Raw genomic sequence first — 27,315 nt, 5'->3', positions numbered from 1 at the left:
TCGGTGCACCCTTTTTAAGAGTGTTAAAGTACCTGACCATGTACGGGGAGAGCAACCCTGAGAACGTCTTGTAGTAAAGGTTAGGGAAACCATCGGGTCCCGGTGCCGAGCCTAATTTAAGGTCTTTTATCACACCCATAACTTCCGCTTCAGTGAAGTGTGCTTCTAAGATCTCACTATGGTTCTTGGCTATATTGGGGATTGGTAAATTGTCCAGGAAAGATGTCAGGGCTTGTGATTTGTCGGAGCGGGCATCGCTATACAATTCTTTAAAAAAGGCCGCAAACTCCTGTAATATGCGTTGTGGATTTTGGGTCTTGCCTCCCCCCCCGATGGACATTTTGGGCATTGCATGGGATCTCATTCTAGGTCTAAGTTTCAGGGCCAGTAAAGTCCCTATTTTGTCCCTCTGGTGGTAGAATTTAGCCCCCTGCCATCTAACGTGTTTTTCAGCTGAGCTGGTCAGAGCCATATTGAGGTCGGCTCTGGTTGCATCGAGAGCCTTCAAGGACGCCCTGGTGGGTTTACGTTTATGTTTGGCACTTAAGGCAGCAAATTCTTTTTCTAAGCGAATGATGTGAGCATTCCTTTCCTTTTTGATGTGTGACGAGATTTGTATGAGTTTTCCGCGGATGGTCGTTTTTTGGGCCGCCCAGAGAGTTTCAGGAGAGATTTCAGCCAGGTCATTCAGCGAGAAATATTCCGTGATGGCACGTTCTATTTCCGAAACCCTGCAGGGTTCGCTGAGAATGGACTCATTAAGTCTCCAGTGGAAAGGACCTCTGGGGGCACAAGATCTAGCTATCCTGACGATCACCATCGAGTGGTCCGACCAGACCACATCCTTGATAGAGGCCATCAGCAGGGAAGGGATCAAGGCTTGAGAGACTAAAACGTGGTCTATACGGGCAAAAGTCTGGTGGGGGTGAGAGAAGTGTGTGTAGTCTTTCGCGGTTGGATTCATTTCCCTCCAGCTATCCACCAAACCCATTTGATTAATTAGTTTAGCAATTTGCGAGCTACGTTTGGGTGGCTTAACTGTTCGGGAGCCCAGTGGTTTGGATTTGTCCAAACCATAGTCAAAAGCTGTATTGGAATCCCCCCCGAAGACCACACGACCCTCTAAATGCGGCAGAAGCCGGCTAAACATATTCTGGAAGAAGTGAGTTTGATTCTGGTTAGGTGCGTAATATGAGATAAATGAGTACAATTGTTCTTCTATGGTCCCCTTAACTAGGATAAATCGACCCTCAGGATCCCGGTGCTCGGAGTGGAGGGAGAAGTTGCATGACTTGGCAAAGAGGATCGCTACTCCTCGCTTTTTGTCCTCTGCGCTAGCTAGAAAAAAAGTGGGATACTTTGCATGTAGGAAAGACGGACAGTACGATCGAGGAAAATGAGTCTCCTGGATTAGTAAGACCTCGATCCCCCTGCGATAAAAGTCCTGAAAAGCCTTCCTTCGCTTTATGGGAGAGTTGAGACCCTGGGCATTGTGGGATGCTATTTTAAGGTATGGGGCTGTAGTCTTAGAAAGAGCCATGGAGCAGATTAAGTGGATGCATCTGATAAATCGTATCACTCACCCATCTCCGAAACAAGGTACCTGAGGCGCTCATACGCCACCGCATGAGGATCCCGGTTGGTTCAGACGTGTTGAGCATTGTTCCCCTGGAGACCGGCTGTGGAAAAAGAAGGGAAGAAAAGAGAAAGAGGAGCAAATGAATAAGTAGTAGTAGAGAGTGCGTAGGAGCTTGTGGACCTGCGTCCAAAAAGGACTTCCAATGTCGGATTGAGGTCCACCACAATCCGACAGGGTTGAGTACAGGGTTCCAGCCCCCTAACAGGGGGGACTGGAGGTAGTCACCCGGGAAAATCGAGATCTTCCCGCGTGACTGGTGGAGGCGTCATCCGACCACTCCGGCGGGACTCCCGCCCATAGTATAATGCTGTGACAATAAACAAACAAAAGCAGCCAAGCAAAATGGTAAGTGACCCCCAAAAATGCATAGCCCTCCAGAGCTCTGCCACCAGGCAATGACCCGGCCGGGAGAACCCCGAGGGCAACGCTAAAGAGCACCTCAGTCCATGAGTCCGCAATTAGTCATTGGGTATCTTCAGGGATATTCTGGTCAGGGACCCACCATCCGAGGGGGGGCCCGCCCGATTGGCTGAGGCCTAGGTAGCAAGCCCCAAGAAATGCTAAAACTTGGAAAAGCAAAATAGAATTTTAAATAATAAAAAGGGGCAAAAAAGCAAAACGTCATCTTAATACGACTGAAAACCAGTCCAACAGAGGTACGGCCGAAGAATGCCTTGGTGTTCCATAAACATCAGTCAGGGGTAAGGAGAAATAATTCAAGCGGAGTAACTCCAGTCCACAAGTGTGGGATAACTTGCATGAAGTCGCCACGATATTAATCAGGGAGGTTTGCCGTCCTTAGAGCGCTTGAACTTGGATCCATGCCAAAGGGGAGCAATGGGGCTTGACGGGTTGGGGCGTTTTGCTGAGTTGGAGCTGGCGGAAGGGGCCATGTGATCTGTGGGTTGTGGTAGTAGCTGCAGATGGGTAAGCAACCTTTCTCCCTCCGAGAAGCTAGAAAAGGCATGAGTCTTATTCCTGTAGGTAAATTTGAGAGCGAAGGGGAATGCCCACCAGTATTTGAGCTCCTTTTGGGACAGTATGGACAGAAGCGGCTTCAAGGATCTCCTGCGTTGTATTGTAGCCGGTGCAAGATCAGTAAAGATCTGGACCGCATGACCTTGACAGGTGAGAGTTTGGATCTTCCTGGCTCTGTTAACAATTTCTTCTTTCACGGAGAAGAAGTGGGGCTTAACCACAATGTCGCGCGGGTTACCATCCCGCCGTGGGGGTCCCAGTGCCCTGTGAGCCCTGTCAAGTTCAAGTTTATGTGAGGGGATATCAGGAATGAGATCAGTGATGAGCCCCTGTACAGCGGAATGCACATCAGAGACTGATTCAGGCAGGCCCCGCAGCCTAAAATTGTATCTACGGGACCTGTTCTCAAGGTCCTCCACTTTGAGGAGAGCTGAATCCAATTGATCCTGCAGTGACTGTATAAGGGTAGTGTTTTGATTGGTTTTGGACACAGTCAAATCAATCTTATGTTCCATTGCTTCCATCCTGTCTCCGAGGTTCTGAAAGTCCATCTTCAAATTAGTAGTTATCCTGTCAGCAATCTGGGATATCCCCCTCTCCATCATTGCAGACATTTTGAGCAGGAGGTCGTCATGCTCGGAGTGAGGAATCCCCCTAGGTCCCTCTGTGGTAGCTGTGCTAATGGGAGCTAATAGTGAGACACTGGCAGGGGAGAAGTCCCCTAACACCCTGCTCAGGAGGGATTCAGTGGACGCTGGGGAGGGGGTTAGGAGCAGCTGGTCACTCACTGTGCCCTCATGTGTGGAAGTAAGATGCCCCCTTAACATGTAGTCCTTTTGTGGCTGAGGAGATTCCCCCTCCTCCATCGCCTCACGCTGCTGTGCCGGATCCGCCATGTTGAGGGGAGCGGCCTCTGGACAGTCCGGGTCAAATTGCCTTTCAATGTTCCTCCTGACCCGATTCTTGTGCATGGGGCGATTCCCGCGGGTCTAGTGGACGTTCGTGCGCCCGTTACAGCAAGCCGATGTGCTGCTTAGCCGCGCCGGGCGGGAGAGACTGCCGGGGTGGCGCGGAGCTCCGGTCCTAAGCGGCCATATTGGGAGCTGCCGCGCATCCTGGCCTTACCTATTTTACATATTAGAGAAGTGGGGCTTTGGCCCAAATTTCTTCTGTGGATCTGGAGCTTATACAACTCTCCTTTAGGGTGTGTAAAGTACACAGGCTTCAAATTCCCCACTTTTTCCTATCAAGCAAGACACTTTCGCAATTAATTTGGGGATTCCCAAACGACTAACGAAGGCTGCCCACATCTACAAACTGAGCCTCTTCACAGAAGACATAATTTTGACAATACAAATCCACTAATCTTGCTGCCCAACCAACACAAAATTCTGGGGCATTTGGCTCGTTCTTGGACCTGTGAAATCCAAGGCTCTCCCCTCCTCATCTCAGCACTCTCCAACAACATTTCCAATACCAATGGGAGCCCCAAAAAATCCTATATTTGGGTTTATTCTACTCTTGAGACCAATTATTCCCCCCTCCTTCGGAAACTCAAATGTCTCTTGCAAAACTAGGCAATTACAACCTGCCCTGGATGGGACACATAGCAGTTGTAAAAATGACATACCTCTGAGAGCGGTATGCATCCTTGTGGCTACTTTTCAAAGAAATTGCCTCCTGCAGAATGCAATTGCGAGATTGGGGACAGTGAATTGCTATCATTTTAGCTCTTAAAGAGTGAAGGCACTCCCTCAACGGTAGCACTGTGCTGGTTCCCAGTTTGACTGACCATAAGAATTTAACATTCTTGTCAGAGGCTAAACACTTATCTTCTAGAAGGGCACTATGGGCTATTTTTTCTGTCAAGCTTTAATTACATACTGTAGTGTCATTCTTACCCGGTACTAAAAATGATGCATTGTCATGTCAGTTTTCCTTCTCCTCCAAGATGGAGTTGGTTCCTACTCCTTTGATACCTCCAGATCGCGTTCTAACCATTATTCGCACTAGTCTCACTTAACCTTTGCGTGACACAATTCTTGCGCTCAGATCCATTCTCCTCCTGAAAAACCTTGTGACCGCTTGTTTGTCCCCAAGAATCTCCACACTACTTTGCTCCAGACATACCATTCTCCCAAGGCAGCTGGTCATCCTGGGAAGAATCATTCATTTGGTCTATTTCTCAAAAATTCTGGTGGCCTAATCTCCACGCTGATGTAACCACCTTCATAGCCACTTGTTCCTGGTGTGCTCAGAGTAAGACACAACAACACCTTCTAGTGGGCCTCCTAAGCCCTTACCCAATGGAGAGAGGCCTTGGACCCACTTGTCTATGAACTTTATTGTGGAGTTACCTAACTCCCAGGGCAACACAGTTATTCTTATGGTGGTTGACCGGTTCTCAAAGATGTCTCATTGTATTCCAGTTAAGAAGTTGCCTACATCCAATTACATGGGTTACCCAAGGTTATCATCCCGGACAGGGGTAGCCAGTTTGTGTCCAGGTTTTGGTGAGCTTTTGTGCACAGTTGGGAATTCAGCTTTCCTTCTTCTTGGCGTATCACCCACAGTCCAATGGGGCCGGAGAACGAGCCAACCAAGCCTTGGAGCAGTTCCTATGTTGCTATATTTCTGACCACCGTAACAACTGGTCAGACCTCTTACCTTGGCGAAGTTTGCTCACAATAGTGTCGTCAATGCAGATTTTCTCAGTTTATGATAAATGATGGTTTCTACCCATCCATGTTGCCGGATACATTTGTTTCTCAGAGAATTTCTGCATTAGAGGAGCATCTCCGTTATCTCTGTTCTACTTGGGTGCAGGTCCAAGAGTCCTTGCAATGTGCTTGTAATAGGTACAGACTCTTTGCTGACCTCTGACGCCTACCTACGCCTTCCTATCAGGTTGGGGAGAGGGTCTGGCTGTCATCTCTTAACCTCCAACTCTGTGTTCCCTCACTGAAACTGCTGTTATAATTGGGCCTTTCCGTATTATCCGTAGGATCAACTCTGTGGCTTGCGCGTTAGACCTTCCTTCGAACATGCGTATTTAGAATGAATTTCATGTTTCCTTATTAAAACTTTGGTGTGCAACCGCTTCACCACCTTGGTACCATATCCTCGCCCAGTACTGGTTGAGAACCATGAGGAGTATGAGATACAATCGATCATTGACTTCTTTAGATTCTGTGGGCGCATACAGTACCTTCTTCATTGGACAGGGTATGGTCTGGAGGAATGCTTTTTTATCTCATCCCCGTCCTTTCCATAGACGTTTCCCGCTCAAACCTGGTGCCCCTCCGAGGGGGAGGGGGTCATTCAGGAGGGGGTACTGTCAGGGCTGGGCTCACAGCAGCTCTTTTCTCTGTGCTCAGGCTGCTCAGCTGTTGGATAATTGTCAGCACTCATTGTTTCCTCAGTGGCTCATCTGTTTATCATTGTCTGCTCATCAGTCCTGCCTATAGTCAGCCTCTTCTGCCTATTTAAGCTGCCTTGTTTATTCCTTTCCTGCCTTCGCCTGGTCAAGATATCCTGAGTGTCTCTGCTGTGTTCCTGTTTATGCCTTTTCCTGGCTGACATCCCTTCTCGTTCCTGATCTCGACCTTCTGCTTCAGACTATGCTGATTTCTGGCTCCCTAATCACTGGCTTGTCTGATTTCCCGTACCCTGGCTTATGTTTTGACTACGTTCCTGATCTGTACTATTTTTATTACTACCTTAAAGGGGTGATTTTTACTGAATTTTCTGCCTCAGTCTGATTCATGGTTCCTGACAGTATGGATGGGTGAGTTTGCTTTAAATATTGAAAGTGAATTGAAGTGGAGCTCCACCCAATAGGGGAAGCTCCGCTTGTTTTCTTCCTCCCCCCCCTCCGCTACCTCATTTGACAAGGCGTGAAGGCCCGCTGTCCCCACGATGTTCTGATTCAGTTCAGGACCGATCAGTCATCAGGTCCAGGCCAATAATTTTTGACTTGGACCTGTTGATCGGTTTTGACCAATTGCAGAACGTCCTGTGCCTGTGTATTGTAAAATCAGGCACAGGAAATGATGCAATCTTCTCTCCTAGAGCCCTTTTTGGTTCCAGCGTGAGAGAAGAGAGCATCTACCGTGAGTACACAAGCACTACACTGACACCAGTACACATAGGCACACATTTAACCCCTGATCACCCTCAGTTAATTATTTTACACCTTGTCACAGTGTACACTATATACAGTATACAGATAATTTACTGATCACTGTATTAGTGTCACTTGTGACTTCAGTTAGTGTGAGAAACAGTGGTAGTTAGAGGCAGTCCCAGATAGGTTTAGGGTACCCGCCATATATCCCATAATAATAATTTAACCCCCTGATCACCCCCAGTTAACCCCTTCATTGCCCTGTCACAGTGTCACTATTATAGTGTACAGATCTTTTTTCTAATAACTGTATTAGTGTCACAGGTGACATCAGTTAGCGTCAACGTTACTTAGCGTCAATACAGGATAGCGTGAAATTACCCACTGCATATTTAGTAATACATTTTAACCCTTTGATTGCCAGTGACACACACACAGACACTAATCACCTCCAGTACTAGTATAGTGTCTGAAGAGACCTGTGAGTCACACTAGGTACCTATAAATTTATTGGCCAAAATGTCCAAACAGAGGTACACTAGTGAAGAGGCCTACACGATGCTAAGCATGACAGAGGAGAGCAATGGGGAAGCCTCACTGTTAGAATCAGGCTCAGTATTCAAACCTGTAGAGACTAGCGGCACCCTGACAGATAGCTCTGGCGACGGAAAAGTGGTCCTTGCTAAGGTCAGGCGTACCTGACCCCATTCTTCTGATGCTGAGATGCAACATCCGCAGGGTAATCGTATGCAGCAGAGTGTTGGTACTAGTGCCGCTCAACCTTCTGGTGAACTGGCAAGCACCAGCGGCCTAGTACATCCTGGTCATAGTCAATCCAGCACTGCAGTAACACTTGGTGACGTGGTGAGTCCCATAAGTGCAGTTCAAGCTGGTGCGGTGGCTAGCACAAGTAGTGTCCCACAGCCACCAATAATTCGAAGACAGGGCATTAGAGCCCATAGTGTCCTTCCTGATGTGCTTGCAAATCCTGATTGGGAGCCCACCACTTCTGCAGTGCCCGTACTTCCCCTCTTTCGCTGGCCAACCCGGAATTTAGGTAGAAAAAGCAGATTTTACTCCCCTTGGTTTTTATGAGCTGTTTTTCACAGAAGATCTGTACAGATCTATTGTGGACCAAAGTAATTTATATGCCGATAAATTCATTGCCGCAAATCCAAATTTGACCCTTGCCAGAAAATTTGCATGGAAACATATTACTGTTTCCGAATTTAAAACCTTTCTGGGCCTATCCCTCCTCATAGGGCATTACTAAAAAAAGAGTAAGTTGCTATCATATTGGTCCACTGACCCAATATGCCCGTGTTCTCTGCTGCCATGGCCAGGACTAGATACAAGCACATCTTGACGTTCATGCACTTCAGTGACAATGAACTCTGTCATCCTCGGGGTGACCCTGGATATGACTGGCTCCACAAAATTCGGCCCCTCGCAAATCACTTCAACCAAAACTTTGCAGCCTTGTATACGCCCCAACAAGCTGTCTGCATTGATCAGTTCCTGATTAAATTTTCTGTCCGCCTTGCTTTCAAACAGTTTCTCCCCAGCAAGCGTGCCAGATATGGGGTCAAGATGTATAAGCTCTGTGACAGGGCTAAAGGCTATACATGTCGTTTCTGGATTTATGAGGGAAAAGATAGCAATGTGGAGCCCCCCAACTACCCAGACTACATGGGGAGAAGCAGCAAGATTGTTTGGGACTTGGTGTCACCCTTATTTGGAAAGGGGTACCATTTATACGTAGACAATTATTACACAAGCGTGCCACTTTTTAGTCACCTTTTTGATTTTGGAATTGGCGCATGTGGCACTGTGCGACCTAATCGCCGGGACTTCCCCCAATGGCTTGTAGATTCCCAACTTAGATGGGGGGAGAGAGCCTGCTTTAAATGTAATACATTGATTGCAGTGAAGTGGAGGGACACATGGAATGTTTTCCTTCTGTCCTCCATTCATGCAGATACGACAGTCCAAAATACAACTGCGATTTGGTGTTGTCGAGAAGCCCCTCCTTTTCCACAAATACAACCTTAACATGGGAGGGATGGACTTCAATGACCAGATAATGGCGCTGTACTTAATTGCATGTAAGGCCAGACGCTGGTACGAAAAAGTGTCTGTATACTTATTTCAACTGGCTCTGCTAAACGCCCATGTGCTATACAAATCATCAGAAAGAAGTGGATCCTTCCTAAAATTCCGGGAAGAGATCATCACAGCCTTTCTGTATCCAGAAGGTGCTGTGACCCAAATTCACAATCCAGATGCAGTGAGCCAGCTGCATGAGGCGTATTTTCCGGATGTCCTTCCTGGTACCCCTACCCAAAGAGCACCCCAAAGAAGATGCGGATATAGGCATGACACCCGCTATTTTTGTTCCTCCTGTCCTGGCCAACCTGGTCTCTGCATCTGGGACTGTTTCTGTCACTACACTAGTAGAGTATTAGTATAGGGTACAGCACGGCACAGTTGAGGGCACACTTTCACACAGGGTCTCAAAAGATGTTAGATGGCTATCGCATTTTGAGAGACCCTAGCCTGGAACAGTTTTTTTACTGTTACAAAAAAAGTGTAAAAAAAAATACAAAAAATTTTTTTAAAAAAATTAAAACAAAGCCAAAGATAGTTGTCGTTTTATTGAGTTAATTTTCTGTTCTTACTCTACTGTACTTTATAATATACTGTTATACTGTAACGTTTTAATGTTAACCATAATTTTCTTTGCAGATAACACCATTCTACTTTTTTACTGCACTGTATACTTTTTTATTGTAATGTTTTATTGTTACTGTGTTTTATTGTTAACCATTGTTTGCTTTGCAGGTACTGCCCATCAGCTGCAGCACTGATTTGTTTATTCTGACAGCAACAGCATTTGCTCTCAGCATATAAGTAAATCAGTGATTGCAGCGCTGTAGGAGGTGATTTCACCACCACAGTTAAAATAAAAAGAGCATATATGACGAAGCATAGGGGATGGGGTTTGCCATATAATTTTTAACACTTTTCTTGGCAGAGATTTCTTCATCCACATTGATCGATGCGAATGGAGGAATCTGCTATGTTCTTTCTTTTCGTTCACCCTGGGGCTGAACGAAATAAAAGAACATTGCATGTATGCCCATCATTAGAAGTGGGTGGATGCTGGCAAGTCTAATGGTGGGCATACCACACACATTCTGGTATCGTTTTTTACAGCCAGCGGTCGACTTTCATGTAAAAGCAATCCTAGCAGATAATTAGCCTCTAGACTGCATTTACTAGCAGTGGGAGGGGACTGTCCCCTCCTGCCGCCTTCCACAGTTTTCTTGGGCTCTTCTGTCCCACTGGGTAACCCAAGACTGCAGCCGATGGTTCGGTCAGCTGACCATAGAGCTGATTGGAGACCAGAATGCCTCCAATCATCTCTATGGCCTAAGATACTGGAAGCTGCGAGCATTTCATGACTTTGGTTTCGCCAGATATAAACAGCGCCGTTGGGAAATTGGGAAAGCATCTCATCACACCAATCTTGGTGTGGTCAGATGCTTTAAGGGCAGAGGAAAGATCTAGAGTCTAATAGACCCCAATTGATTTTTAAAAAGAGTACCTGTCACTACTTATTGCTATCGGGGGGTATTTAAATTCCCTGTGAAAACAATAAAAATTATAAAAATAAAAAATGAAAGGGAAGGTGTCAAAACAAAAAGCAAAAAAGCAAAATAAATAATAATAATAACAACGCAAGCATCGGTCTGGTGTCGTAGGCAAACAGCAATTGCAGCATGCATGTGAGGTATCACCACGAACGTCAGATCGAGGGCAGTAATTATCGTAGTAGATCTCCTCTGTAAATCCAAAGTGGTAACCTGTAAAGGCTTTTAAAAATGTACGTAGTTTGTTGCTGCTGCACGGGCATGCGCAATCTTAAAGCATGTCATGTTTGGTATCTATGTACGTGGCATAAGGTCATATTTTATATTTTACCAAACAATTGGGCAATATATAGTGTATTTGTGCATTAAATTTAAAAAAAGTTTTTTTTTTTCCCCCAAAAAATTCCATTTGGAAAAAAAACATCCACCATTTTCTTCTGTAGGGCCTCTGCTTTAAAAAATATATAATGTTTGGGGATTCAAAGTAATTTTCTAGTAAAAAAAAATGTTTTTCATGTAAGCAAAAAGTGTCATAAAAGGCTTGGTCTTCAAATGGTTAGAAGAGTGGGTGATGTGTGGCATAAGCTTCTAATATTGGGCATAAAATGCCAGGTCAGTTCAAACACCTCCCAAATGACCCCTTTTTGGAAAGTAGACACCCCGAGCTATTTGCTGAGAGGCATGTTGAGTCCATGGAATATTTTATATTTTGCCACAAGTTTTGACAAAATGACAATGTTTGTTTGGGTTTTTTTGGGGTTTTTTTACACAAATTTGTCACTAAATGATGTATGAATGAAAAATGTTTATTTTTCCCTTTAATTGGTGATTTTTGAAGAGCAGATTAGAACACAGCAGTGTCTAAAGGCTTTATCTCACAATAACATATAAAGGAAAAAATGAAAAAAAAAAAAATGTTTCCCTTTAACCACTTACCGCAGTGACGTATGGGTACGTCAGCTGACTTTGCGGGGTTATACCTGAATGATGCCTCTAGCTAGATCCCGGTACCGTTTTTTAGAGCCGGCGGTCGGCTTTCCGGCGGTAATGACCGATGCGGCTCGGGAGCCGCTCGATCGTTACCCCGGCGAGCAGGAGGGGACGCCCGCTCCCGCCGCCTTCCGCGGCTCTGCCCAGGTCTCCCGTCCCACCAGGAGACCCAAGCAACCAGCCGACACGTCCGCTGGCTGGATGTAGTCCCGAATCAAAGCCGGATGCGGCTTCGATAGGGTCTCTGATGACGTAACCCGGAGGCGGCATCCATGACGTCACGTCCGGGTTACACTGCTGCTAAAGGCGGCAGATTAAAAAATGAGTGTATTCAAAAATGCAGTTTTCGGCGTTTTGAATACATGGAAGTGTAGTGGAGGGTTCGAGGGTCTTTTACCCTCGATCCCTCCATAAGGAGTACCTGTCACTGCATATTGCTGTCACAAGGGATGTTTACATTGCTTGTGACAGCAAGAAAAGTGATCAGATTTGTTTTTTTTTAAAACCTGTGTTAAAGTTAAAAAAAATAAAAATAAATAGGAAAAAAATAAAAATTTTAGCTGCCCCCATCACTGTTAGCTTGCGCACGAAAGAAAACGTATATGGAAGTCGAGCCATGAATGAAATCACTGTTCAAACCACACATGTGAGGTATCGCCGTGATTGCCAGAGCATGAGCAATAATTAAAAAAAAGAGCTACACTCTAAACTGGTAACCGTTAAAAAAATGTAAAGCGTCGCCTATTGAGATTTCTATTGACCGCAGTTTGTCGCCATTCCACGGGTGTGTGCAATTTTAAACGGTAACATCTTGGGTATCAATTTACTCGGCGTGATATCATCTTTCACAATATACAAAATGGGCTAACTTTACTGTTTAGTTTTTTTTAAATGCAGTGAAATGTGATTTTTCGTAATTTTTCCAAAAAAATAGCGTTTTAAAGACCGCTGCGCAAATACCGCGTGACAAAAAATATTGCAATGACCGCCATTTTATTCTCCAGAGTCTTTGCTAAAATATATATATATATATATATATATATATATATATATATATATATATATATATATAATGTTTGGGGGTTCCAAGTAATTTTCTAGCAAAAAATACTGATTTTAACTTGTAAACAAAAAGTGTCAAAAATAGGCCTGGTGGGTAAGTGGTTAAATTGGTGATTTTTGAATAGCAGATTAGAACAGCAGTGTCTAAACGCTGTATGTCACAGTAAAATATGCCGGAAAAATTATTTTTTTTTTTTTTAAATCCAGATTAAGCAGACACATATGCACTGGGCTTGCATTACATGGCCGCTACACGCCACACGCCGCCCACCTAACAGGTTGGATACTGTTGTTGTTCTATTCCGCAATTGAATAAAAACCCATTTGAATGAAAAACTGAAAAATATTTTTTTTCCCCTAAAAACTGAAAAATAATTATTGTCCCCTTAAATTGGTGCTTTTTGAATAGCAGATTAGAACAGCAGTGTCTAAACACTGTATGTCACAGTAAAATATAAAGGAAAAAACTTTTTTTTTTTAAATCCAGATTAAGCAGACATATATGCACTGAGCTTGCATTACATGGCCGCTGCTTGCCACACGCCGCAAACCTAACAGACTGATAAAAGTGTTTTTTTTTTTTCTCCCTCCTCCTCACTGGGCTCAGGTCAGGGCAAAAAGATTGTGCACTGCACCCCCACACAATAAAATTGATGTAGATCACTGTCTGATTAAAGAAGATTCTTCCTATTCTTTCCCTGAAAGCAATCTCCAGCCTGCCCCTACAATAATCTCCTATCTCTCGCTCAGCAGCATCAGGAACCTATCCCTACAGTAGTTAGAGTGACGTGCGGCGCTATGTGACTCCAGCTTATATAGAGGCTGGGTCACATGCTGCACTGGCCAATCACAGCCATGCCATTAGTAGGCATGGCTGTGATGGCTTCTAAGGGCACACTAGTTAAACGCTTGTTGATTGGCTGCCCTGCAGCTGTTGAAACTGCGCCATTAAAACCGTGCCAAAACATTAAAACCGCGCCAAAACATGAAATAAAATTACCGAACGACGGACTGTATCCTGAATATACAGTAAAATGTTCGGGTCCATGTCCGGGTACCGAACACCCAAAAGTCCAGTACGATCCCGAACAAAACTTGTGTTCGCTCAACCCTAGTAGAGAGTAATCTCACTATTGTATGTTTGAAGCTGTTTTTCATGCAGATAACATAGTTCTATTGCGGCAAAATCCGTGGCTTTTAGGGCCCAGTTACTGTGTATTTGTTCTATTTAATCCCTTACCCAAAATGGCGCTTTTTAGGCCTGAGGAAGGAGCGCAAGCTCCACAAACGCGTCGCCTGCGCCTATACGTCACATCCGGGAAGTGACGCCAGGAGATTCCTCTGTGCGTTCCAGACACCAGGAAGCACCGATTACCACCAGCTGCTGAGGAGCTGTGACCGCTCGAGCCATCCTGAACTACTATACCGGTCTGACGGACCAATACATTATGAATGCCTTCATGCTCCTTTCACTTGTCTGTTTGTGAGTACTCTTGTATACGAATTTCACTCCCAATAAACCCTTCCTACTACACTTAGAGTGGCGCTTGTGTTCTCTTTGCAGCTGCTTTCAAGTCCCTTCTTACTTGCCACCAGAGCAGCCTTCAGTGTATATGGAGAATATATGGACTTTTATATGGACTATTTCATACAGATTGACATCCTTCATTTAGGTCCTTAGTGTGGAAACTGAGGGTCCCATTCTTTTTCTCTCTTGTGCCAGTATTTATGTAATTTTTTCGAAGGACATAAATCGTTGATTTCACTCCTCACTACCTATCACAGTTTCAGAGGCCATGAAATGCCAAGATAGCACAACCCCCCCCCCCCCTCCCAAATGACCCCTTTCCGGAAAGTAGACACCACAAGGTATTTGCTAAGAGGCCTGGTGAGTATTTTGCAGCTCTCATTTGTTTTGGAAAATAAAGAAAGGAAAGGAATTTTTGTTTTTCCTTTTTCATTTTTCAGAACTTTGTGACAAAAAGCGATCTGCAAATCACTCAAAATGCCTCTCAGCAAATAGCTTAGGGTGTCTACTTTCTGAAAAGGGGTCATTTGGATGGGGGGTTTGTGCTGTTTTGACATTTCATGGCCTCCGAAACTGTTATAGGTAGTGAGGAATGAAATCAACAATTTATGCCCTTAAAAAGCCTGAAGGCAGTGATTGGATTTCGGGGTCCTGTGCGCGACTAGACTGCCAAAAAGTCTCACACATGTAGTATCCCCATACTAAGGAGAAGCAGCAGAATGTTTTTGGGGTGTAATTCCACATATACCCATTTCATGTGTGAGCAATATATAATTTCAATGACAACTTTGTGTAAAACAAAAAAAAAATTTTTCAAACACCTGTGACAAAAAATTTAATATTTGATGGGCTCAATATGCCTCTCAGGAAATTCCTTGGGGTGTCTACTTTCCAAGAAGGGGTTTGTACTGTCCTACCATTTAAGCACTTCAAGAAATGAGATAGGCAGTCAGAAAGTAAAAGCTGCGTAAATTCTAGTATATACACCATAGTTTTTAGACGCTATAACTTTTGCACAAACCAATAGATATACACTTGACATTTTTTTTATATCAAAGACGTGTAATTAAATACATATTGGCCTAAATGTATGACAAAAATTGCGTTTATTGGATATTTTTTAAGAAAAATTAGAAAATGTTTTTTTCTTAAAATTTTCGGTCTTTTTTTGTTTATATCGCAAAAAATAAAAACCGCAGAGGAGATCAAATACCATCCAAAGAAAGCTCTATTTGTGGGGAAAAGGGACATAAAATTTTAATTGGGTGCAGCATTGCATGACTGCGCAATTACCAGTAAAAGTCACGCAGTGCCAAATTGCAAAAAATGGCCTGGTCATTAGGGGGTGAAACCTTCCTATCCAGAAGTGGTTAAATAGCATCTTTGGTTTGCGGTGCTCAGATGCAGTGCAGTTCTGCGTTAGGCACACCACAATGCAACCACACTGCATGCAGAAAAAGAGATAAAGTTTTTAAGTCTACCAGATACCAGATGTGATTATTCATGAAATTTTACCAGAACAACACTAATTATTTCATTTGAACTCTAAGGATACATTTCTGTCAAACAGGGAAGGCCACACAAAATATGTTGATCCCTTCTGAACTAGACACATTTTGATCTGTATATTCTAGCTTAAGGTCCTGTGTTAAACGTTTATTCTCGTGAAGCAGGTATAGCCTTCCTATGTGGGAATGCACATTCTGCTTGAAGCAGGACAAATGCAGGTTAGAGGAAGTTAAGGTTTAGGTGTAATGCACTATGAATGATCCCAGTAGCATCTAAAACTGATGTCAAAATAATTGCATTGGCACAAGCCCAAAGCCCATCCACATAGACCCTAATGTTAGCCAAGAAGATTTAGATAGGAAGAATCCCCACCGAGAATGAGAGGCAATAAAATATCTGCCCTTTTTGCTTTTGTCGATGGCAGCACAATTACATTGAAAGCTTCATTCAAAATGGAATTACACCATGCGATGTGATGAATGCGATAACAATTATTTCTAATGATCTAAAGCACCCATTCTAGCACTCTTACACACCTGAATATTCCAAGCAGTGTTAGAAAAAATCTAATTTTCTGCCTCTATGACATGAATTGCCTGTCCCAGGCTTTTGCTCAAGAGTCTTTTTGTCCATTTCTAATCCATAATTTTATTACTGTGTGTGCCCCTGTTAGAGAGATTCACCCCTCTAGTTGTCCTGTTTTCTGTTGTCCCCCAAACAGTAATAAAGTAAAAATATTCCAATGGGAACACTGGCTCTGGCAACCCTGGTGACAATCAGGGTTCCTTCACTATGAAAGGTTTCCTCTCAAGTCCTGTGTGGGCTCTGGGACAGGGCATGAAGGGAAATCTCCCTAATGGAACATAAATGGCAAAAACTAACTGGAGTTATAATCCTTCTTTACTCTATCCAAAATGGAAAAAAAAACGTTTTGTTTTAATTCTATTTTTATGTACTCAAAAACAAGTCAAACACAGAAAATTAGCTTGCTTTTTGAGACCAGTATGAGATCAGTTCAGGGTCATTATGATCAGTTTGAGACAAATTTGTGATGTGTTCATACTGACTTGTAAGGGAGTATAAAGCTAAATAATAGCAAAAAACACAATGAATGCAAGTTTACACTGCTCCAGACACTATTTTTTGGCTCGACAAAGGGATGTCAATTTTAAGTTTATGGTGATAGATCTGGTGCCTAGAGTGGGACAAGGAGGGGATCATATCCCTGACCTGAGACAAAAAGATCTCTGGATCTTTGATTTGAATATGGTGTCTCCTAAAAGGGTTAAACTGTAATTTTGATCTGTATTTGTTTTTGTAACATATACTTATTTTGTTTTTTGTTTCAGGCTGCACCTGAAAGTGTAAACACTTTGCTTATCCCGATACTCGACTGGTGTTTGCTCCTGTTGTTATTACACTGTTGTATTGATATATTGTTATTTTAATATCATTTTTAAACCTGCCAACAAATGGTTACTGTATTCTTATGCAAGTAATTTCCGGATTTCCTTCTTTTAACCACTTGCCGACAGGCCGCCGTACTTATACGGCGGCAGGCCGGCTCTGTTCCGTGAATTGACGTACCTATTCCTGTACGTCGTTTTGCTGGGCCACTAGTGGGGGCGCACACACGCGCTGATTGGCTATAGGGGGAAACAATAAGTGGGTCCGGCAGCCGCAATGTCTGCCAGGCACCCGCGATCGCTCCCCATGGAGACAGAATGGCGGTCTGCCATTGGAAACATGACATAAAACTTTCCCCTAGTTTGTAGACGCGATAACTTTTGCAAAAACCAACCAATATACACTTATTGGGATTTTTTTATACCAAAAATATGTAGGAGAACACATATTGGCCTAAAATGATGACAAAAATTAGATTTTTTGATTTTTTTTTATTGGGAATGTTTTATAGCAGAATGTGAATATTGGTTTTTTTTAGAATTATCGCTTTTTTTGTTTATAGTGCAAAAAATAAAAATTGCAGAGGTGATCAATAAGCACCAAAAGAAATCTCTAATTGTGGGGAAAAAAAAGGACATCAATTTTATTTGGGTCCACCGTTGCACGACCGCGCAATTATCAGTTATAGTTACGCAGTGCCATATCACAAAAAATGGCCTGGTCATTAAGGGGTTAAAACCTTCTGGTTCAGAAGTGGTAAAGAAGCATGTCTTATGTCATTAATTAGCTTGGGAAAGCGCATGGGTGGCAGAAAGTCGCTGCTGTCATTTATTCACGTGTGAGCAAAAAATGTAGCTTTTCTGCTACAATCCTTTTCTTTTTGTTTATTTTTTTTTTTTTTTTATAGTTAATTAGTTTGTGTTAGTTTATTCTGAACATATAAAAAAATAAATAAATAAAATAGAAGTAGTAATCATTCAGTAGTACACAAAAACACAAAACAACTAGTTACAGGAGAAGACAAAAAAAGAGCTATAAGCAATAATTTAGTTTACATATCCAAAAAGGAGCAGCCAGATCAGTGCCCTTTAGCTCAGCCTTACCTGTGCCCATCAATGCCTCTGAAGATGTCATAGATGTTTGACGATACGCGTAAGGCGGACGTATCAGAGCTGAGCACGCTACATACCGCGGTTTTATTCATTGATGCTGTTATATGATGTCTACTATGTAAGTGCATTACTTTTTAATAAATTTATGTGCCTCGATGTACTTCACGATTGGTTGCCCCTCTGTCTTTTTTCTGAGCCTGCATGCGAAAGACACTTCTGTGGGGTCCTGTGAAGGCATTGTACATCTGTGAATTGTGAAGTTCTCTCTCCCTGCTAAGGAATGTGAGGAATGTGACTAGGAACCACCATTTACGCCGAGCGCGGTTTGCTCTTATGCCTGTTTGACCACTCTGTGACAGGAGGGTCAAAAGTTCCGGTAAGAGGCTACAGGTGTCAGCACAGGGTGTAACTCATCTCTCTCACTATTCACTGGTGATTGGCTGATTGGATCTGGTCCTTTGTTTCTACCTGCAGTTCTACTCCATTAGATTGTTCATGGACTGTATTACTGTGATAGATTGTTTAATATATGTCTGGCGCAGCTCCTAATATACATCTACGCCCATCAATGCAGCCTGATCAGATAGTGCCCATCAGCACAGCCTCGCCAGTGCCCATCAACGCAGCCTTGGCAGTGCCCATCAACGCAGCCTTGGCAGTGCCCATCAATGCAGCCTGATCAGACAGTGCCCATCAGCTTAGCCTCACCTGTGCCCATCAGCACAGTCTTCCCAGTGACCATCAACGCAGCCTTACCTGTGCCCATTAATGCAGCCTGGTCAGACAGTGACTATCAGCGCAGCCTTGCCAGTGCATGGGGAGGGGAGAGGAAAGCAGTCAGTTTACACTGAGTAGGGATCGTCCGCTTACCTGGCGCCATGCGGCCACACTAAGTCCCACCTTCTGGATTGGCACCTATGATGGACATTACATGTCCTGACATCCATCATAGGAGGCGGTTCAAGAGGCGGGACTTCGTATGGCAGTTGGCTGCGCTGCGTAAGCGGGAGATCCCGCTCTGTGAGTTCCCAGCCAACCCCAGGCCTTGGGACTCAAGGCTAATAATTGTCTATAGGGATAGGAGACCCGGGGCTTTTTGGGGGCCCACTCGGGGCTGTAGCCTGGGGCAGCCCCCCCACTGACGCCACTGAATCTAGTTAAAAAATTATTACTCCAAACCTCTGCAAAATAATTAAGATATGGAAGAACTATTGAACAATATAAAATACGGAGTGATTTATAATCCAGAATATGTCTTACTTTTTTAAAACTATACTTTTAGATAGTTCGGACTGCACATGATTAACATGTGATGTCCAACAGATTTGATCATCTAATATCACCCCGAGAAGATTATTTTTATTAACTCTTAAATATGAACCCCTTCCAACTGAATATCTATTTGTGTGTTAATTTTGCAGTTCCCAAAAGGTATTACTCTTGTTTTGTTCAGGTTTAATGATAATTTATTTCTGTTGCATCATAATTTACATTTACTCAATTCTATAATAATCACCTGTATTAGAGACTTCAAATCACTGCCTGAACAAAAAATATTAGTATCATCAGCAAATAACAATATCTTCAATACTTTTGACACCATACATAAATCATTGATATAAAGAATAAACAACTTAGGGCCCAACACTGACCCTGGGGGGGACGCCACAAGTAATGTTCAAACATGATAAACAATAATAACCCAATCTCACAAACTGCCTCCTATCAAAAAACTTACCGTTAGTTCACTGGTAACGGTCTTTTCTTACGAGCCTTTCCAGGACGGCCCAACAATGAGAGATGAGAGGCTCCTCCCTACCGGAGGCCCCACCTTTCCCTCTAGCCCTCAGTTGTAATAGAGTATTTTCCACAACCAATTTTTCGAGGGAAGTGTTGTAATAATTTTTATAGGTATATATCACCTACATTTATCCATATTATTTTTTACCCTTTTAACAAGGGCGGGTAGGGGGGCCGTCCTGGAAAGGCTCGGAAGAAAAGACCATTACCAGTGAACGGTAAGTTTTCTCTCCTCACCTTTCCAGGACGGCCCAACAATGAGAGGATAATAGAGATCCTTTTTGCCTACCTTAGGGTGGGACCACTGCCTGCAAGACCTTTCGGCCAAAGGCTAGGTCTTGTTGAGACAGTATGTCAATACGGTAATGCTTCAGGAAGGTGTCATGACTAGACCAGGTGGCTGCAGTGCGAATTTGTTCCCATGAAGCTCCGGCCTTCTCGGCCCAGGATGTGGCAATGGCTCTTGTTGAGTGCGCTTTTACCTTAGTTGGAGCAGGAAGTCCTAATGTCTCATAAGAGGTGGTAATTGCTTGTCTAATCCACCTGGCCAATGAAGGCTTAGAAGCCTGCAATCCCTTCCTAGGCCCAGAATGAAGGACTAGGAGGTGTTTTGATCTCCTGAAGCTTTTTGTTCTCTCTCTCTAAATAGGTGAGAAGAGCTCTTCTTTTATCTCCTGAGTTCTATGGAACGAGGATGCTACCTTGGGTAAATACAGAGGATCTGACTTTAGAACAATCCTATCTGGGAAGACCACCATAAAAGGTTCTTTAATAGAAAGAGCTTGTAGATCACCGATTCTTCTTGCTGTAGTGAAGGCCAACAGGAAAGCTACCTTTAAAGACAAAAATTTAAATGAGATTTCCTTTATAGGTTCAAAGGGATCCTTAGATAACGCCTCTAAGACCCTGTTCAGGTCCCAAGGAGGGAACCTGACTTTAGTAATAGGGGTAATCCTATTCCTAGCCAACAAAAATATTTTAACTAACGGCTCTTTTGCCAGACTGGTGTCCAAAAATACCGAAAGAGCCACTATCTGTATCCTAATGGCTCTTTCACACAGAGCGGACCGCATTGCGATCCGTTCTGGCACTTTTTTTTTTTTTTTCACGGAGCGGATGACACTAGTGTCATCCGCTCTGTATGTCCGCATATCATCCCATCCGTTTGCGGATGATATACGGACATAATGTATGTCTATGGGCATTGCGGATGTCAGCGGATGACAGCGCTGACATCCGATTTTGCATCTGTTCCGTTTTTTAAACGGAACAAAAATAGGGTTCTGTTCCGTTCCAAAAAACTGAACAGAACTGAAAGGACGAAAATCGGATGTCAGCAGATGGTCATCTGATCAATCTGCCATTGACATACATTATGTCCGTATATCATCCGCAAAAAAATAGGATTTAACGCCCGTGTGAAAGGGCCCTAAGGATGTTAACCGCCACACCCTTATCTACTCCATCTTGTAAAAATTCCAGAATAATGGGAGTAGAGGTAGAAGCAAAACCCTTTTGCCTCTGCCAGGCACAGAATTTTTTCCATATTTTTAAATACATTTTTCTAGTGACTGGTTTCCTGCTCAGTAGGAGGGTATCTACCACTCTATCTGAGCATCCCTTTTCTTTAAGCAATTGGCGTTCAGTAACCAGGCTGTCAATTGGAAGAAGCCTGGATCCTGACACTGAACAGGTCCCTGAGACAGAAGGTCTGGGGAAACTGGGAGATGCCAAGGACAAGCCACAGACATGGCTTTTAGGAATGGGAACCCTGGTCTTTTGGGCCACCGTGGAGCAATCAGGATTAGTTTTAGACCCTGAGACCTGCTCAACTTCTAGAGGACTCTGGGAATTAGCATCAGAGGGGGAAAGGCATAGGCCAGATTGAACTGCCATTGCTGGGCTAGAGCATCCAGTCCAGCCATCTCTTTTTCCCTGGTTATGGAGAAGAAGTTCTTCACCTTTTTGTTCTGGGCTGAGGCAAATAGATCTATCTCTGGTTGTCCAAACCTCTCTACTACTAACTGAAAGATTCTGGGATTCAGTTCCCACTCCCCCTCTTTTATGCAGTGGCGGCTGAGGAAATCTGCCTGCGGATTGTCCTTCTCCTTGATGTGGACCGCTACTAGGGAAATTACCCTCCCTTCGGTCCACCCCAAGATGTCTTGGGTCAGGGTAAGAAGTGACCTTGATCTGGTTCCTCCTTGTCGATTCAAGTAGGCTACAGTCGTGGTGTTGTCTGATAATACCAAAACTTCTCTGTTCGATATGAATTTCCTGAATGCTTTCAAAGCTTTCCCGACCGCCTTCAGTTCTCTGAAGTTGGATGAGGCCTGAGCTGTTTTCTTGCTCCAAATCCCCTGGGCCTGTGCCCCTTCTAGGTGTCCTCCCCAGCCTCTGGTACTAGCGTCCATGGTAACCCATACTGGGTCCCATTTACCCCAAGGTCTGCCCTCTGCTAGGTTGTCCTGATAGGTCCCCCACTCTAGAGAGTTCTGGACCTGTGCAGAGAGGGTGACAATTTCATCTAGGGATTCTATTCTTTTGTCCCAGGAGGACAGATGGAAGAACAAAAGTTCTTTTGCATGGAGTTGAGCCCACACAATGGCTGGGATGCTGGCTGACATGAGGCCTAAGACCTTTAGAATTCTCCTCCTGGTACAGGCCTTCTTTAGGTCTAAGACTGTTGAAACTATTTGTTCCCTCTTGTCTTTGGGAAGAAAAAGTTTCTGTGACACAGAGTCCACTTGAAATCCTAGGAAGGTTTGTACTTGAGTCGGCACCAGGGAGGATTTTTCCCAATTTATAAGTCAACCTAGCTTCTGTAGGTAGGTTACTACTTGCTGGATGTCTATCTTTATTTGCGCCTCTGATCTTGCAAAGATCAGCAAGTCGTCCAGGTAAGGGATCAGGGCTATCCCCTGGTTGTGCAAGTGAGCCACTGGCTCCACTAGGATCTTGGTAAAGATTCTTGGACTGGATGATAGGCCAAACGGTCTTTGCCTTTGTCACTATTGCAAACCTCAGAAATGGCTGATGGTCCTGGTGAATAGGAACATGCAGGTATGCATCCTTTAGGTCCAAAGTGGTCATGAACACATCTTTCAGTAGGTTCTTTGTTACTGAGTAGATGGTTTCCATAGTGATTTTTTTGTAGAGAAGGAACTTGTTGAGATTTCTCAGGTTGATTATCAGGCAATGTTTTCCTGAGGGTTTTGGTACCACGAAGATGTGAGAATAAAACCCCTGGAAAACCTGACCCTTTGGCACTGGGATGATTACTTGCTGTTCTGCCAGCTCCTGAATCCCTAATAATAAGGCTTGCCCTTTTGCAGTTTTTTTGGGGACGTATGTAAGGATCATTGTTGGAGGGGGTAGCCCTCCTTCAAGGTACTGAGGATGTATGGGGAGACTGTCATTTCTTCCCAACTGGGAAAAAATTGACTTAGTCTGCCCCCCACTTTGATCTTTGAGTCATTTCTTATTCCTTGGGATTGAGGTGGAAGGGAAGGAGGAATTGTTCCTTGATCTTTCCTTCCTAAAGTTCCAGTTTTTTGTGGGTTCCCTTTTTCTTCTTTGCTGCTTGTTATCCCGGGGGCCACGAATAAATTTCCTACTAGTCTCCTTAGGCTTAGTGGGAAATTGAATTCCTTTTTCTGAAGATCTGGAAAGGACTTCGTCTAACCCAAACAAGAGGGTCCCCTCAAATGGAAGATCACAAAGTTTGGTTTTGGAATTGAGGTCTCCTTCCCACTCCTTAAGCCAAATGGCTCTTCTGGCTGTGTTCAGGAGAGCCCCTGTTTTAGCAGAGGCTTCCACTGACTCTAGTGCAGCATCCGCTAGATATGCCACTGCCTTGGATATCACCAATGGATATCCTGGGTTTTTGTCTGCAAAAGGTTTTTACTTAGTTTATCTATCCAGGAAAAAGCATTTCTTGCCACACTAGAGGCAGTTAGGCCTGCAGCCATAGTCACTGCATTGGCATCCCAAGCTTTTCCCAATAATGTCTCAGCTTTTCTTGTTCATAGCATCCTTGATGCTACCTGCATCCAAAAAGGAAAGATCTGACTTTTTAGAGACCTGTGCGATGGGGGCATCTAGTTTTGGCCTTTTCAGGAATTTCTCTGAATCCTCTTCCTTAAAGGGGAATTTCCTTTTCCAAGAATTTCCTTTACTTAACCTGTTTTCAGGTAATTGCCATTGTTGAAGAATCAAGGTCTTCAGTGAATGGTGAATATGAAAAACTCTAGAAGGGTTTTTTCCTATCCCTTTATAAAGTTTATCTTGTGCCGTGGTTTCCTTAGGCAAATCAGGTATCTCTTCTGAGGTATAGATGGCCTGAAGAAGAGCCTGCAAATTTTCCAATCTAAAAAGGTTTTTGCCTGACTCTTCCTCCCCTGAGGAATCTGAGTCCCTATCCCCCTCAGCTTCTGAACCAGATGGGGAATCTGAGCGGCTATCTGCTATTCTATTTTCTTCTAAGACTTGGCTTGGCGGAAGACTTTGTGTAGCTGTTGCTGCAGGTTCTGTTCTAGATAGAGCGCTTTCTTGGGACGAGGTCCCCTCCATTGAAGAAAGACCTATAGGTTCCCTACTACCAGATATTCCTAGGGTAGACCGAACTGACATCATAGTAGAAAGCATTTCCTCTTGCATGTTCTTAAAAAAGTCTTTCATCCTATCCGAAGTTTCTTTTCCTGATAACATATAAATGCACTTATAACAAAAGGGCTTGGTGCGGGAACTGGACAACTTATCTGAGCAATTGCCACACTTCTTATGGACAACTGGCCCTTGTAATGCCGGGATAGATGTAGCTTCTTGTAAACCGCTCAGGGACTCTGGAAGACAGGATACAGGACAGTATAAGTATCACTCTTCCTTAAATAACATTAGCATGGAGACCATAGAAAGAACATAACAATTTAGACTAAGGTCTGGTAAATGATACAACTACCAGGTATATTTAAAGTCGGTAACCAGCAGACTTTTAAGGATGCACAGTCCCCATAAAGGATACTTTGTTCAGCGCTTACCCTGCTCCGACCTGGGTTTAGGTACCGACACCTGGCCTTGTCTCTCCTCCTCCTTCCCCGGAGGATGAGTCGTGGAGGACTTCATTTCCCCCAGCAGGCATCCGAGCTCCGATAGCCTTGGATCCTGCTTTACCGCTATGCAGCGGTTCCGGCGTCTCCTCCATGTTCTTCTTCCCCTTCATGTCGCGCGCATCTGACGTTGCGCCCGAAGTTCCGGTTTTGAAGATGAGGCTTGGGACGCCCGTCTTGCGGGAAATTCAAATTTCTGTGGAGGAGAGCTGCTGGTGCCGGAGACAAGACCTGGAAACACCAACACAGGTGACCGAGGGCTTGTTGTGTGGGCGACCTGTGAGTTCCCCAGCGGGGAGGGCAGGGACTGCTCCGCTCGTAGGGTCCCCCAAGGGGAACCTGTGGCCTTCTGCTGAACCTGGCTCACAGGGTACCTTTCGACTCTAGGAGTCTGCAGGTGAGTAACACGAACTAACGTTTCTTGTAGGAAGAGGAAATCTAAACTGAGGGCTAGAGGGAAAGGTGGGGCCTTTTAACTAATCTTAATTGATTGTGTTTCCGGTAGGGAGGAGCCTCTCGTCTCTCATTGTTGGGCCGTCCTGGAAAGGTGAGGAGAGAAAACCTCCTCACCGAGTCTAACACTCTACTCCTAATACTATAACGTAAGCATCTTTTATGAACCACATGTTCTGTGAATGATCCAAATGTTGTGTATCTCAGATAAAAATGATCAAGCTAAACATTGTGGTTTTATTTTAATTTCTGCTTGTTTATCCTCAGCTCAGATTTTTTTTTTAATCTATACTAGGAAACAAACTTCTGTTTCTATGCCCATCCCAGTTTAAGTTTAGACATTATTCTATAATTATCAACTAGAAATCTCACTAACATATCTGCCATATCTCTCAAAAACACAGCATAATATAAATGACGACTGAGTGATTACAAAATGTTGTCATTGTTTGCATGCATCAATGGCTCCCAAACTGGGTGGGTTACCTACCAGACTGTCAAGGAGAAAAAAAAATAAAAAATTATAGATGAACAGTGATGTAATCTACTTATGTAAGGCATGCTGCCAGTAGTGTCACTGAAGTGGAGGGCCATATCTGAGGAAGAGGAGAGAGCAGGGAGGTATGGGCGGTGCTCTCTCCTCCTTTCCTCCTTTCCTAGAATACATGCCCAAGACCCAACCCCCCCCCCCCCAATCCCTTCCACAGCATTCTGTCCACTCCCACAGATTTTTGGGGCTGATTGGATATGCATTGCTTTGAAGTAAGTATCGGCTCCCACTCTTCTGTCCTTCCTCACCGGATTTTGCAACCCCTGCTTACCTTTGTACAATGAGTGATCAGATTCTCAATCAATATTAGCATAAAACCCTTTACAAGTGTAGCACCATCTAGTGTGTGCTAGATGTAGGTTAGGTTTGTTGGTGTAGGAACATTCAGTTTGGCTCAGGGCCAAGCCTGAGTTGTGAATCTGGGTCAGGGTTCAGTGACTCAGGGCTGGATAACTCCTCCTGACAGCTCTCTTGGTGCCTCCCCCTGATCCGAAAGATTGTAGAAACTTCTATAGCTGGTGGGTAGAGGTGAGGAGGGGCTGTTTGGAATATTTATGAGGGCCTCAGCCAATCCCCAGCAAATGAGCTGGCAGGGGGCAGGCTTACCTCATAAATAGGCATGAGCCATGCCAGCAAGGGCAGTTGGGTGGAAGATAGAGATGGATTGAGGACGAGGCTGTCGGTGGCCCTAGTAGAATTCCCCCTAGTCTGGGGGCAGTGACCTCGGGCCAGGGCACAGGTGCTGGGAGGAAGTGAACAGAGGACAGTGGGAACAGGTCAGCACTGGTGGGGACTAACAAAGGAAGGAGAGCTGGTGCAGCTGGTCTCCCTTGCAGACAGTGGTGGGGTCAAGTCTTTTGCCTTTTCCTGGGGAGATCACCTGAGAGTCAGACAGGTGGGCTGGTGAGTGTCAGTCTGGAGGACTGTGGTGGAGAAGTTAGCCTGGAGGGCTAGAGAAATGGGCTGCTGCAGCCAGGAGGGCTGGCAGAGCCTGAAGAGGTGGTGCTGGAATCAGTGACCACAGAGATGAAGTGCTGGAAAAGTGTAAGCTGTGTCACTCTTCTATTTTACACGTATAGAGGTTGCGAGTCTTTGCCTGTATAAGGGCCTTTGCTACAATTACAATAGAGTGACATAGCTGGGAACCAAGCAAATATGTGCTAGAGGAAGAGTTGGGGCTGTATATAGACTGTGTAAAAAGACTGTTTTGAGGAAATTGTCCCTAAAGTTTGAAGTGGGCATCCCATAATTCCCAATCCCTATTCAAGTTTAAATCTCTAATAAAACACTAAAAACAACAAAGCTATGGACTTTTCTCTGTCTCTGGAGTGCTGGTAAAGATTCAGTGTGCCTGGCTGTGCAGAGGTGGGGATCCCTTTAACTTGCAGCTCATTCATTTT

General features: G+C 44.2%; 1 protein-coding gene across 1 annotated transcript in view; it reads left to right on the top strand.

Moving 5' to 3' along the window:
- Positions 1-16,992, top strand: part of LOC309552607 (plexin-C1-like) — a 50,381-nt gene extending 33,389 nt beyond the window's left edge. Inside the window, exon 7 of the mRNA XM_082253550.1 lies at positions 16,835-16,992. Coding sequence (XP_082109676.1) covers positions 16,835-16,933 — 99 coding nt within the window. The 3' untranslated portion in view covers positions 16,934-16,992. The remainder of the gene's footprint in view (positions 1-16,834) is intronic.
- Positions 16,993-27,315: the final 10,323 nt, after the last annotated feature.

This window comes from Pelophylax lessonae, assembly GCF_965119305.1.
Source record: "Pelophylax lessonae genome assembly, chromosome: 4".
NCBI lineage: Eukaryota > Metazoa > Chordata > Amphibia > Anura > Ranidae > Pelophylax > Pelophylax lessonae.
Note: the sequence above shows the minus strand (reverse complement) of the source record. Positions and strands in the feature narration are given on the sequence as shown.